The 13,768-nt window shown below is 37.9% G+C and overlaps 1 protein-coding gene across 2 annotated transcripts in view; it reads right to left on the bottom strand.

The window, feature by feature from the left end:
* wwc3.L (WWC family member 3 L homeolog) overlaps positions 1-13,768 on the bottom strand; it is a 133,771-nt gene that overhangs the window by 17,610 nt on the left and 102,393 nt on the right. For both annotated transcript variants that reach the window (XM_041582087.1, XM_041582088.1), the window contains exons 9-10: positions 4,132-4,374; positions 1,487-1,576 (exon numbers count right to left, since the gene is read on the bottom strand). In XM_041582087.1, the coding sequence (XP_041438021.1) occupies positions 1,487-1,576; positions 4,132-4,374 (333 nt within the window). The remainder of the gene's footprint in view (positions 1-1,486; positions 1,577-4,131; positions 4,375-13,768) is intronic.

Raw genomic sequence — 13,768 nt, 5'->3', positions numbered from 1 at the left:
TCATTTTTGGGGCTGTTCGCCTTCCAAATACTTTTTTCAGTTCAGCTGTTTTTATAGTTCATCCGAAATAAAGACTTTTTTTTAATTGCTTCCATGTTTTATTTTTTTGACCATTTTTCCAAACTTAAAGTTGTGGGATATTATCAACTATTGAAATCAACTGAACTGAAAAAAGTGTTGGAAAGTGAACAACCCCTTTAAAGCCACAGCTATAAAGCTTCCTACCGGCTGTTTCTGCATTTACATAATGGAGGAGAGGGCGACAATTTAAACAATCCATTTCTGCATAACTATTGTATTTTTTTTTATTTTTGAATAGTCTTACCACTCTGGTAGGTACTCTAATGTAATGGGATCCATTACAGATCAGCATCAGCGTATATTTATTTTAACAAATTCATATGTCATGTTTCATAGCAGAGTTTAGACTTTAGGCTTGCTGCCAAACTGCAATGTGGGTTACAGGGTGAAACTTCTAGATGGTGTGCTTGGGGGTACTTGAACAAATGAAGAGTCACAAGTCAAGTAATACTAATAAACAATCCCTGTCCCTTCTGATGAGCTATGTAACAGTCCTTGTGCAATAGGTTATCTGATCTGAAAGAGGCCACACCCAGGCATTATTTGGATAATGTGTGATTTAGCAAAACATGCAGAAGGGAACGTTGCTCTGCCCAATCCTAGAATCTACGAACGAATGGGGCCAGTGACCTTCCAAATTTGCAAATGAAGGACACAAGATGGAATGGCTACTGAAGGTGACAGTCTGAAGAAAGAGCTTGCTAAAGACCAATGTTCACAGACAGAAGGAAAAAGAGAGAGGGAAAGTAAGAAAGAAATAGGTCAAACTTGGCAACTGGCTAAATCAACTTGATACAATAATGGTATGTATGTAACAAGTCAAGGGAAATTTGGAACAGTTATATGTGCTATATATGACATCCATAGCAGATGGTCCATTCATATAAAAATAGCTGTATGGATAAGCAATGTAGCTAGAAAGGATTACCCAGAAATGGTTTGGGCAGCAGATGTGACAGAAGTAATATGGTAATAAATTAATGTTACAGAAGTAATCTGGATTGAGATTATTTATAATTAGGTAACCTCCTAAACTGGAGACATTGTAAAAATAATTATGGCTAAACTGGGGGCCTATTTAGACATGAGGGGATGCGTCAAGGCTGGACCCAGATATCATGTTTCAGATATCTTAAGCATCCCTTAAATAATCTTTGATAAATCATTTGTATCCCCTTTAAGGTATTGTTCATATCCCCAAATGCTATTGCACAGATTTATGAAACTGAGACTTTCCTGGGAAATAATAATACCTAAAGCCAATGCGTGCATCTTGCTTCAATCAGACTGCTAGAGTGTATGCATGCATGGATGTGTTTGGGACCCTGGTGATACCAATGTTTGTTAGTCTGCTGCTCAGCAATTCTAACTTCAATTTATTGGCACACATTATTAACTGAATTACCTCTTTATCTGAGTGTGCAAATATGAAGCCAAGCGTGTAGCCTCCTCTAGGCTCCTTAACAGACAGTTTCTTTTCTCTTGTAACAGCAACCTGTAACATGAAAATAATTTATAAAATCACACTGCAAATATGAAATTATAAATCTCAAGTAAACAATGTATTTGAAAACAAGCCCTATTCAGCACTAGCCACACTACTATTAGGTAGATGTTATGTTTATTATCTCATGCTCTCTTTCTAATTCTTCTCAACATTCCATACTTGTTACACTGTTATTTTTCTAGCAGGATCACTAACCTCTTGGATCAGGTCATCAAGAACTTTAACTAGCACATACACAAACACACATCTACTCACAAATGTACATGATCTAATTAGCAAATTTTACCTAAAACAAACTCTAATACTATAGCCTCAATTTCCTGCACTAAACAGGGAAAATTTGAAAAGGTTCTAAAAGGTGAAGGCAAGGTAAAACCAAATCAGCAACCCATAGAGATACCCCTGTATAATGAGTTGCTTCTTATCTAAAAGGATAACATGATGTAGCTGTGCAGGGAGGGGTTTGTTTATTCTCTATGGACTGCTCATTTGTTTTTATCTTTCTCGCTATGAGAGGAAGTAGAATATGACTTTAGTTTCAGTTTCAGCATTTGCCTTATTTAACACAATACATAACAAAAGCTATACATAAAGCCGCATTTTTTGTGGTCCCACCAATTTATAATGCATTTCAATGGGTGCATTTTCCTGATTTTTACATAGTCATAACCCTTGTCATTAACATGGTAAATATTGTATTTCAAAGTATTGGTATAGGGTGTTACCAATGATAATGGATTATTAAGACCTCATAGGCAATAAGGTGATATACTACTTTTTTAGTTAAAGACTACAACATATTACTTCTCTCAATTCCTCTTTAGGCTACCTTAATTTTACTGTAGTTTTTGAAGTTATATTTGCATACACATAATGGATGGCAAGCATATGAAAAACAAGTTCTAGGATGCAAATTAGGATAGTGAGTAATGCCATGTATAACCATGTAAAACTAATAATGGAGAGTGGTGGGGGAGTACATGCAGTCAACAACCTCTTATGGGACAGGGACTTGCTTCCTACTGTCTCTTTTACCACATAGCACTTAAAATCAAATTAAGTGATGGTCAACTACCATAAAGTCTATTTTGAGGCAATAATTGTACATTTTGAAAATTATTTCTTTTATACTTTTAAATAATAAAACGTTACCATGTACTTGATGGTTAACTGGCTGCATGAATTCATATTTGTGGCTAAACAATCCTATTGGCTTCATTACATTTTTAAACTATTTTTAGCAGACTTAGGGTATGATCATCAAAATTATGGAAATAGCCTTATCTGAAAAAACCCAAGGTCCTATGCATTCCAGATAATAGATCCTATACATGTACTTGCATTCCATTGTCTTTTGCCTTTGCAGATATTGGTATGCAGTTCAGTTAATCCTCTAAACCCTATATGTATTAAAAGGCCATATAACAAAAGTTTGCCCAGGAGCAGTAACTCATAGCAACCAATAAGATGTTTGCTAACAACATAACAGCATATTGCCTTTTTTAATTAGCTACTTTCCTAGATTCATATCTCTGGCATATAATGGAGCTTGTTTATTAGAGAATTGAAGAGCCAATATTGTAAATTCAATCCACTGATCTCTGCACTATGTACAAAGAGTATCACCACTTACATGCCAAGTTGATTTATAACATCAATTAAGCATACCAAGAGTATAGTAGGAGGGCAAGAGTAGTTCATTTAGATTTGTGCAATGCACGTCATCCAACAATGTGAACTCCAGTGGTTAGACCAATTGCATGACAAATGGACCTACTGAAATTCTTTCATACTAAGTTGTTAGTAAAAATTATTTACCTTAAAAAACTTTCTGCCATATTTGAATTGTAAGATTTTTAAATGATCCCAAATTGATTTAGCCACTATATGGTCAAAGCTGATTTTTCAAGCTACAATTTGACTGACCCTTCACTTGCTGTAATCAATAAACTGCAGGGGTCATTTACTACGGCATTAGGCAGAAGAAGATCCTGCTCCTAAGGGTTCCAGCAGCAGGCATTTCTGCCCTAAGTTTGGCTATGCTTTGTACCTTGCACATTGCAGACTCCAGCCAACCCTGCCACAAGAAAAGGCAATAAGTACAGGGTCCAGTTATGTCTGGTGCTGCTCCATATCTTGCAAGTCTGAATGACCTCCAAGTTGGTTGACAAGAAGGAGGATGGGAGGGTAGAATGACTATGTCCCTTATGAATATAACACTGCTGAACACAGGTGACTCTGTATTCATGAGGGCAGCTGCAAAGTTCTATGCTCCGATGGCATTCACTTGCAGAAATTCAAGCAGCAAGGAAAGCAGTGTGCAAAGTGCAAAATGGTGAATTGCACCTATTTATTGCACTTTATACAATGCCTTATCAACATAAATTAACTCTTATATGTCCCACTAATGACCAGTGTTACATATAAGCGCTATAATCAAACCTAAAGGACTGCTAGTTGTCATAGGAAAATGTGTTATCAACGACGAAACAAATAAATCCCAATGACAAGTAAACAGCAAAGATACAACCAAAGCTAAAAACCTTTCTGTGATCCCTTGGGCAGATGTTGTATGGGCCCTCTGGATCTCATCTGTTAATCTTCTCATTTCTTCTTCCATCTTTGAAAGGTCCTCAGGAGATCTTCTCTGCTGGCAGATGAGCTGCAGGTCTTGAAGGAGAGCTTCTTTCTCTTTGATTAGCTGAAGATGGTCCCTGTCTGCTTCTGCCATTCCTGGCCAGGTTTCATTATCAATAAGAGCCAGCTGTTGCTGTATGCTGGAAACTCTAAAGCAGGAAAATGAATACATTACTGTGTTAATAAAGAAAGTGAATGTTACTGATGATAACATTCATAATCTGGATTATATTACATTTTAGCAATGTCAAAGTACTGATTTAAAGTCTTACATCAGAGCTATCAAAATGGAGGACAGCGGGCCATATGTGGGCCCTCAAAGGATTTTTATGGCCACCATAGGCTTCACTGTATGACACCATTATTTTAATTCGGCCCTCTAACATGCTATGACAAATAATCAGGCCTGCTACATTTAATAAATTGAACAGCACTGTCTTAAATAAGGCATTACGATTTATTTGAAAATACATTTCAAATGAGAATATCTAAAATTATGACATCTGATTTAATTAACAGTCCAACTGTCATCAGAGCACTCTTACATCATTTAGGGGTGAAAGTTTTTAAGGAATACTAGTGTAACTCCTTATTTCATTTCTAATTTAGTATACAAAATTACAAAAAAATCACTTATCCGAAAAAACACCAGGTGATGAGTATTCTGGATAACAGGTTCCATGCATGTATTAGGAAAGTGCAAAGCTACCTATTATAATTACAATAAAAATTCTAATCAGAGAAAAACAGAACAGTATTTATACTTGTCATATGAGTGTACCTTTGCTGCCAGTAATAACTGCAGGTCAACATGCTCACATTTTCTAATCTTTTTCAAGAATAGGCGCTCAAATTTGTACAAAATGTTTTACTGACCACATGAAAAAGTGGGGATGACAAGTAGTTAATGAAAAAGAATAGACAGACTTCTAGAAAGTTTTAATAGCTTCTTTGGCTTTGGGATACAGGATCAACAGCCAAACTATGCTGATATTTCTCGGTTTCCAAAAAAAATGACATTGCATATGGCCAGGAAAAGCTATCCCAGAAGAAATGAAATCTAACACAGTTTATTTCCTACTTGCATCTGGAAGGAATTTGGATCATCTGGCCTTCAAGGCAAATGTCTTTCTTGAAATACTGCTCAAAAACAGCAGGCTTGTCACAATGTGTATAACTGATTACAATTACAGTAAGAAAGAAGGCCATGTTCTACATTTAAACAATAGAGATCATCATGCTACAAGAGGTGTTATTCTTACAATTCCTATCACAGAAATTAGAGTGACAATAGGTTGTTGTTTCTATTTAATCTGCTGTGCAGTGATGCATACATAAGTAGTGATATATGAATAAAAATATAAATATATATACATAATCTAACTACATATATACAGTATATATAATGTAACTACACGACCAAATCTACTAGTAATTGTAACCCACTTCTTAACCCTGTACTTTAAAGTGCAAGCAGACATCAAACTGAGCAACAGTGATCAATTGTAAGCAGGCTAAAATAATGTTCAAAAAAGCATGTGCAATTTTCACTTAGAATACTACTGGGAAAATGCATTATGGAAAATAAAATGTCTAAAAAATGTGCAATATTTAGTAGGGGTTTTAAAAGGCAACAAAGTAGCCTAACTACGGAGGAAGCAGAACCTGCAGCCGTGGGGTTTGGCAGATCCAGTCTCCTTTCTCTTTAGGGAGCCCAGTGGGTGACGCATAGGGGCAGATTTATCATGGGTCGAATTTCGTAGTGTAAAAAACTTCGAAATTTGACCATCGAATGGCATTACTTCGATATTCGAAGTCGAAGGAATTTGGCCATATTCGGTCGAAGTAAAATCGTTCGATCGGACGATTAAATCTTTCGAACCGAACGATTAGAACGATTTAATCGATCGAACGATTTTACTTCGACTTCTAAAAACTTAGCCAAATGTTGGCTATAGGTTCTAGGAGGTCCCCATAGGCTAACATAGCAATTCGGCAGGTTTAAGGTGGTGAAACGTCGAAGTCGAACTTTTTTTAAAGAGACAGTACTTCGATTTTCAAAGTCGAACTTTTTTAGGCCTATTCGATGGTCAAAGTACCCAAAAATTAGTTCGAAATTCGAAGTTTTTAAATTCGAAAATTCACTTCGACCCTTAGTAAATGTGCCCCGTAGTTTCTCGTGGCCCCCTCCCCCATTGTTATGCCACTGAGGTAACAGTTAATAAATGGGAATAAAACTTCTCACAAACACTGTAAGGGTTGTTGCTGGAACATTTTAGGACATTTGATCCTAAAGTACATCCAGGGTATCTGTAAATGACACCCTGTGTTCAGGCCCGGATTTACAAACTTGCCGCCCCTAGGCCGGCTCTACTCATCGCCCCCGCTCCCCTGCCAGTGCCGTCCCCTTCGCTTCCCCTGTCCAGCACTGTTACCTCCACTTCCGGTTTCCCCCTGTCCAGCGATGTCCCCTTGCCTTTCAGGGCCTTCTGCTTTCTGTGCATGTGCATGCGCATAGCTTAACACTCGGGAACAGCACTGTGCCATCCCCTTCGCTTCCCCCTGTCCAGCACTGTCGCCTCCACTTCTGCTTCCCCCTGTCCAGCGATGTCCCTCCCCTTCCAGGTGCGGTCCTCTTCCCTCTCAGTGTGTGCACATCTTAACACTTGGGAACAGCACTGGAGACTGACGTGAGTCTCCAGTGCTAGTTACTGATGTGGCTGGGCCTCCCCTGAAATTGTACCGCACTAGGCCCGGACCTATGTGGCCTTGCCACAAATACGGGCCTGCCTGTGTTACCAACAGTATTGACCCATACCAAGTACAGGTATGGAATCTGTTATCCAGAATGCTTGGGACTTGTGGTTTTACGGATATCGGATCATACCTTAAGTCTACTAGAAAATAGGGATGCACCAAATCCAGGATTCAGTTCAGGATTCGGCCAGGATTCGGTCTTTTTCAGCAGGATTCGGATTCGGCCGAACCAAATCTGAATACTAATTTGCATATGCAAATTAGGGGTGGGGAGGGAAATCACGTGACTTTTTGTCAGAAAACAAGGAAGTAAAAAATGTTTTCCCCTTCCCACCTCAAATTTGCATATTCGGTTCGGTATTCGGCCGAATCTTTCACGAAGGATTCAGGGGTTTGGCCGAATCCAAAATAGTGGATTCGGTGCATCCCTACTAGAAAATCATGTAAACATTAAATAAACCCAATAGGCTGGTTTTGCTTCCAATAAGGATTAAGGATATCTTAGTTGGGATAAGGTACAATGTACTGTTTTATTATTACAGAGAAAAATTAAATCATTTTGAAATATTTGGATTATTTGGATAAAATGGAGTCTATGGGAGATGGCCTTTCTGTAATTTGGAACTTTCTGGATTATGGGTTTCCAGATAATGGATCCCATACCTGTAAAATAATTAAGTGCGTTCATGTTCTAATGAAGCTTGCATGCCAGTGCTGTAACTACCATACAGCAGACTCCATCCCCCGACCATCAGTGAGGGGGCCCGATGCCTTCTCGCACACTATAGTACCCATTGTGTACAACTTGACCTGAAGAAGTATGTGTCAGATAGCATATATACATATACAGATATAAAGGTCTTAACATAAATGCTTTAGTGATCTATAATAATCACTGTAAAGTACATTTGTTTAGTTTCTTCATTTACTTTATTGCATGTATCATGATATTATAAACACAGAATACTGACACAGAAGATAGACTAGTGCTACCAATATTCTCAAAACTGTCTCCTTTCTGCCACGTGATCACAAATGATCTTTTATTTCTATGTTTAAAAGCTGTGTGTGTGTGCAGAGATGTGAGTATTCTGAAATAAGCACTAAATTATACGCTGCACCTCTGTGAGCAGGGCTGCTCATTGTGCTCTAGTACTTACATCCTATGCACTTACCACTTGTGCCCCTGTTCATACTCCATAAAAATGGTGTTCTATGCCTTGTGTAGGATTCAAAGTCAATCCATAGAGGTGCCAAGGAGCCCTGAATTTAATAACCTGCCACCAGCAGTGCTTTGTTTCCCCTGGCACACACTAGCTTCTGAATCACTTGCAAGGTATTCCAGGGGATGCCCCTGTGTCCTCCATATTCTATCCCTCTGTATACATTCAGCGTGGGACACATTTTTTTGGACTCCAACAACAGACCTGTCACCACTAATGCCTGATTGCTTGTCTTCTCAATGTGAATCACTGTGTCTGTGGAATTCCCAAATATTACCTGCTGAGGTTATTGCCAATGGCAGCATGCTTCCTATGCAAATACACAAAAAGTGTTCTACTGTTCATTCACCATTAACACTTATCCACATACTGGGTTGGGTTGGTGTGCCAAAAACGTCTCCTGGTGGGAGACCAAGGCCAATTCCCATTAATCCTATCTAATTTATCACAGGGCTATATAACATCTGTACACTTTGGCACTATCTGCATCTGATTGTTGTGAGAGTAGGACCAAGATGTCAGGTTCTTCTACGTAGCTGACGCACTTCTGCAATATCCAGTAATCCACATTTTAGTTGTTGCGTAATGCTTACACATTAATTTGTATAATGGAGGCATTACAGTACCAATTAAATAGTAAATGACACTATGACTTATATGCTTCAGGTAGGAGAAAGTCTTGCCTAGTAGAATATAAAATGTTTTAATTAGACTGCATGCATTAAAAGGTTACTATCTAATAAATTAGCAGAACGCATTTCCTTTACTGATCATTTAAATAAACTACAATTATAAACAATGAAACAATAAAAACACGTCATTTGATAACTAATACAGTGTCATAATTTCAAAGTTAGCCCATGAGAGTAAGGCTAGTCAAGAGAACTCTAAATTACCCAAAATGAAGTCAAACATTGGCATATCTAAACAAGAAATTTCTCAATATTTGGAACATGCAGTAGATCACAATAGCATAGTCAGTCTCAGGAGGTACTGATGATTTAAAATCTGAAATGTGTTTTCTTAGCTATTAATTGCCTGTTGGACACCCTCACTATTAAGTGCTTGTTCATAAAGAATTTACTCTGCCTTTTCTCTTTTTGATTTGAAATACGAGGGATCTTAGAGCACACAGTAGTGTGTATATATGTTTAATTGTAAACATATGAATTTATAAATTAATGTATGTATTTTAAAATAAAAACATGAATGGCAATTTGTGTCCTTATTGATAATCATAATGAAAGAAATCATCTTTTTTATTGTTTGAAATCAGATTGCACTGATTAGCAAAACTGAGCAGGGTATTTGGCAACTGTCTTCTTTTATACAAAGCTGATGAAAGGGATCAGGGCATTTGACTAGGGTTGCCACCTTTTTTTGTGTGAAAATGGGCAGGGGGCGGGCCGGTGATGTAGGGGAGGCGGGCAGGTGAGGTCAGGGGTGGGACTGATGTTGTGGCGATCGGCAATTGGCTGATCGCCATGTCATTCACTTCAATGTCCTGTCTGGATTTCCTAATTTTCCAAAAACCGGGCTGGCCGGATGAAATCCGGACAGGTGGCAACCCTACATCTGACGAAGTCAAGATATTCTGATTTTTATATCAGAATCTGAGCAGTGGTGGAATTAGTAGTATTACTTGTCACTGCATTTACTTCCTTTGTTAAACTAAGAAGCCTATAACATTTGTATATTGTTTAAAATTGAACCCATACTTTTCTGCTTGCCATGGTCCCCTTACCCTAAAGAATGCAAACTTTTCTGCGTACCATGGTCCTAACATCCTAATGAGCTCATACTTTTTCATGTGCCATAGTCCTAACACCCTAAAAAGCTCATACTTTTCTGTAAGCTTGAGGCAAAATTGCAAATGAAGCTCATGGCAGCTCATACAGAGGAAGCAGATGCAGTGGCTGAGGCGAGGGGTGGGGGAGGGTCTGCTTCCTCTATAAAAGAGGCCTTGAGGGGAGGGTAGTAAAGGCAAATAGCTGATTTCATGCGCAAGACACAATGCATGAAAAATTATGGGAAGTGGTGGGGGAAATTTTAAGTGGTGGCACAGGCTGCAGAGTTAGGTTACTAACTGCACATGCCTGCCACTGACTGAACTCCACCAGTCACTAATGCTATTACCATTCAAGTCTTTGGCAGGCCGCATGGGTTCTGAGAAAAAATGCCTATGTCCATTAGCCATTAAAAAGGTGTCACTACACTTGAGTTGTTTTAGTTCTCTCTCCAAATAATGTCAAACAAGAGGTGCTTAAGAAAGACGTAGTAAATGTCAAAATAAACTCATAGCCATTACACCTTTATAATAGCAAAACAAAGATCTGTCAAAAAACAGAGATAATGCTGCTATTGTTATTATACATTTTAGTTTATATTGTCATGGTATGAAGGGAATGTGCAGTGTTTGTTTCATGTGATGCCTTTGTCTTAGGGCTCTTACACACAGGCGTTTTTTGTTGCGCTCCCCTGTGTTCCGCTTTCTTCTGTTCAGCCACAGGGAAGCACATAAGTTAACAAACTCAATTATTGTCACGGGGCCTGTATTCACACAGACGCATGTAAACGCCAAACGCAGATGGGACGCAGCATGTTGCATTCCACCTACGTTTGGCGCTTACATGCGTCTGTGGGAGTATAGCCCCCTTGACAATAATTGAGTGTGTTTACTCCTGTGCTCCCCTGCGGCTGAACAGAAGAAATCGGAATGCAGGGGAGCGCAGCAAAAAACTGAGATGATGTTTAAAACCCAGCTTTAACATGATGCAATCACCTGAAATTCCAGCTCCGACTCCCTTTAGCTGCAATGGAATGCTGCAGTCTTTTAAGCAAACAGCATTTCAATGCCATTAGAGTGATTTAAAGGTGTTGTTTACCTTCGAGTTAACTTTTAGTATGATGTAGAGAGAGGGATACTCTGTGACAATTCTCTCCAGTTTTCAATTTCAGCGATATGGTTGCTAGTGTCCAAATAACCCTAGCTATCATGCATAAATATGAATAAGAGACTGGAATATGAATAGAAGAGGGCATGAATAGACAGATGAGTAAATAAAAGTAATAACAAAACATTTGTAGCCTTAAAGATCATATGCTTTTTAGATGGGGTCAGTGATCCCCATTTGAAAGCAGGAAAGAGTCAGAAGAAAAAGGGAAATAATTAAAAAAAACTACAAAAATTAAATATAATAAATGAAAACCAATTGAAAAGTTGGTAAGAAGTGGCCACTCTGTAACATACTAAAAGTTAACATCAAGGCAAACCACCCCTTTAAGGCGGGAATCTGGCCAGCTCTTTTACTGTAAAAAAAATTACTTTTCATTTTCAGAATACTGTTTCTGGGGATGAGGATATGGTTCGTTAAAACTTGTCAGTATCTTTCATTCAAAGGTTCGTGTTGCACATTATGAAGTGCCCAGTTTCTTGCGGGGTACACAAGATATAGAAAAAATAGCCGTTTTTTAGCATCATTTGCCCACTGTTGAATCCCTCTGCTAGTGAAATTCACACTCAACAGCACTTTAAAAACAGGTATATGAGTGTCTAAAATATTGCGTTTTGGCAGATAATACAATTATTATCCAACATCATTCAGAGAGCGGCTGACTCAATATTCTGTTGCAGATTATTACTTAGTTATATTGAATAAATTGATGGGTATTTAAACTGCACAGAAAGCTTACTTTATACAGGAAGTTGGAGATTTTATGCATATGCTCTAAATTATAGAACAAAGGTTAAACAGATCTTAATTTATTTATTTAGACAACAAGTTTGTATGTAACAAAAGGAACTACATTCCATCTTTAATTATTAGGACAATGGGTCAGTTGCTACAAAAACTACATGGAGGAAATTCTGAGGCTGTTTTTCAAATCAATGTGGCTGTCTTACAAACAACATATTCTTATGAAAGAGTATAAAACCTTCTGACAACTTTAGCAGCTGACTTCTCTATCTCACTAATTCCCACAGTTAGGTTGCTAATCATGCAGGAAAGCTGGCCTTTCCTTTGTAACTTCCTCTACCACTCCCTGCCCTTCAGCATTTTTTCAGGGAATTCCAGTTTGTGTCCCATTATTATCAAAATCCAGACAATGGAAAAAGCATTTGTATTTCATTACTAAATTAAAGAGCCAGTACACACTCATATTTCCATAAGACTTGAGGTTAGTATATGGGAATGCCAATGAATAATGGTATTTCGCTATAAAGTTAGAAAAGCTAGGACATTTTTCCCTGCTATTTAACTCATGTTTCATTTGATTTGTTCTTTGATTATGCATCCCTTAGTGATCTAGGACTTGTACCCAGGGCTGTATTAAAATGACCCTAGTAGCTGGACCCTAAAACATGTGCGGGGAAATGTAATAAAAGTCGGTAATGGAAAAACTATTTGCAATGCAAAAAGTTATGCCTTTGAGCAAACAAATTTTGATTCGCGTGAATTTAATATAGCTTTTGCGAATCCGGAAACTGTTTAGCGACCACTTCCGACGGTTTGCGCCAATGTGCAGTCAATGTAATAACACTTCTCACTGAAAAAGTCGTTATATTTGCTCCAAATGATTACGACACCTTCAAGCACTTCTTAAGAGTACACAATTGAAATTGGCAATGTAATAACAGTTTAAGGAACAATATTACATTACGAGATGTGGATTTTTATTCTTATTGGTGCAAATTGTTTTGCTCTTTGTGACTTTTATTACATTCCCCCAGTGGTGTCCTGTCAAAACAAAGGAGCTAATTTTCTATCTATTGCTTGCTTTTTATAAATGGTACCAATTCATTCCACTGCAGAAAATAAATTATTAATCTTCATAAGTGATTTTCAGTAGGGATTACAATTTCAGATATGCGTTCATCCTGCAACCTAATTTTTTTTAAAGATGATAGATGTGTGAATTCTCCCAAATGAACTTCCTTAATTTGAAAGAATAGGCAGATCTATCATCTTTAAAAAAATATTAGTCATTCAGGAAAGAGTTGTTAAATTGTAAAATGGTTTGAATTGCTGGAATCATTAGTTTGATCTGTGATAAATCAAAGAAAACAAAATGTAATGGCATAAGGAAATACAAGGTACAAATTGCAAAGTTTATTACACGTGTAGTAAACAATGTAATCCAATAGGTAGCTTTCAGCCAGAAAATTCACACACCACAGTGACAAGTGGATCCTGTTTGTAAGGGTGTAGAGTGGGTGATGTATGTTAAGGTGAGTGAAAATAACTGTGTGCACATTGCTGTTTGAAACTGTGTGATATGTAAATGTGGATTCATTTTTATTTGAGTATGTTTCAATACGGGTGTAACTTGATAAATCGGCCACTAGGTGGTGCAAAAAGGTAATAGAAGTGTGGATGCAATATACTTCCCCGTCACTAGAGGGAGATGGTCTAGAGGTATGAAAAGGGGACCACACCCTGGTTTTGTGGTCTTAGTCTGGAGGGAACGGCCGAGAACTGAAGACTGGAAAAAAACAGATCTGAAAAATAAATAGAAGCAGGCTAAGAATAGGTAAGAGGGAGTATAGCAGCCACTAGGTGTC

Source organism: Xenopus laevis, chromosome 2L (assembly GCF_017654675.1).
Source record: "Xenopus laevis strain J_2021 chromosome 2L, Xenopus_laevis_v10.1, whole genome shotgun sequence".
NCBI classification, from domain to species: domain Eukaryota; kingdom Metazoa; phylum Chordata; class Amphibia; order Anura; family Pipidae; genus Xenopus; species Xenopus laevis.
The sequence above is the reverse complement of the archived record's forward strand: the minus strand, read 5'-3'. Positions and strand labels throughout refer to the sequence as shown.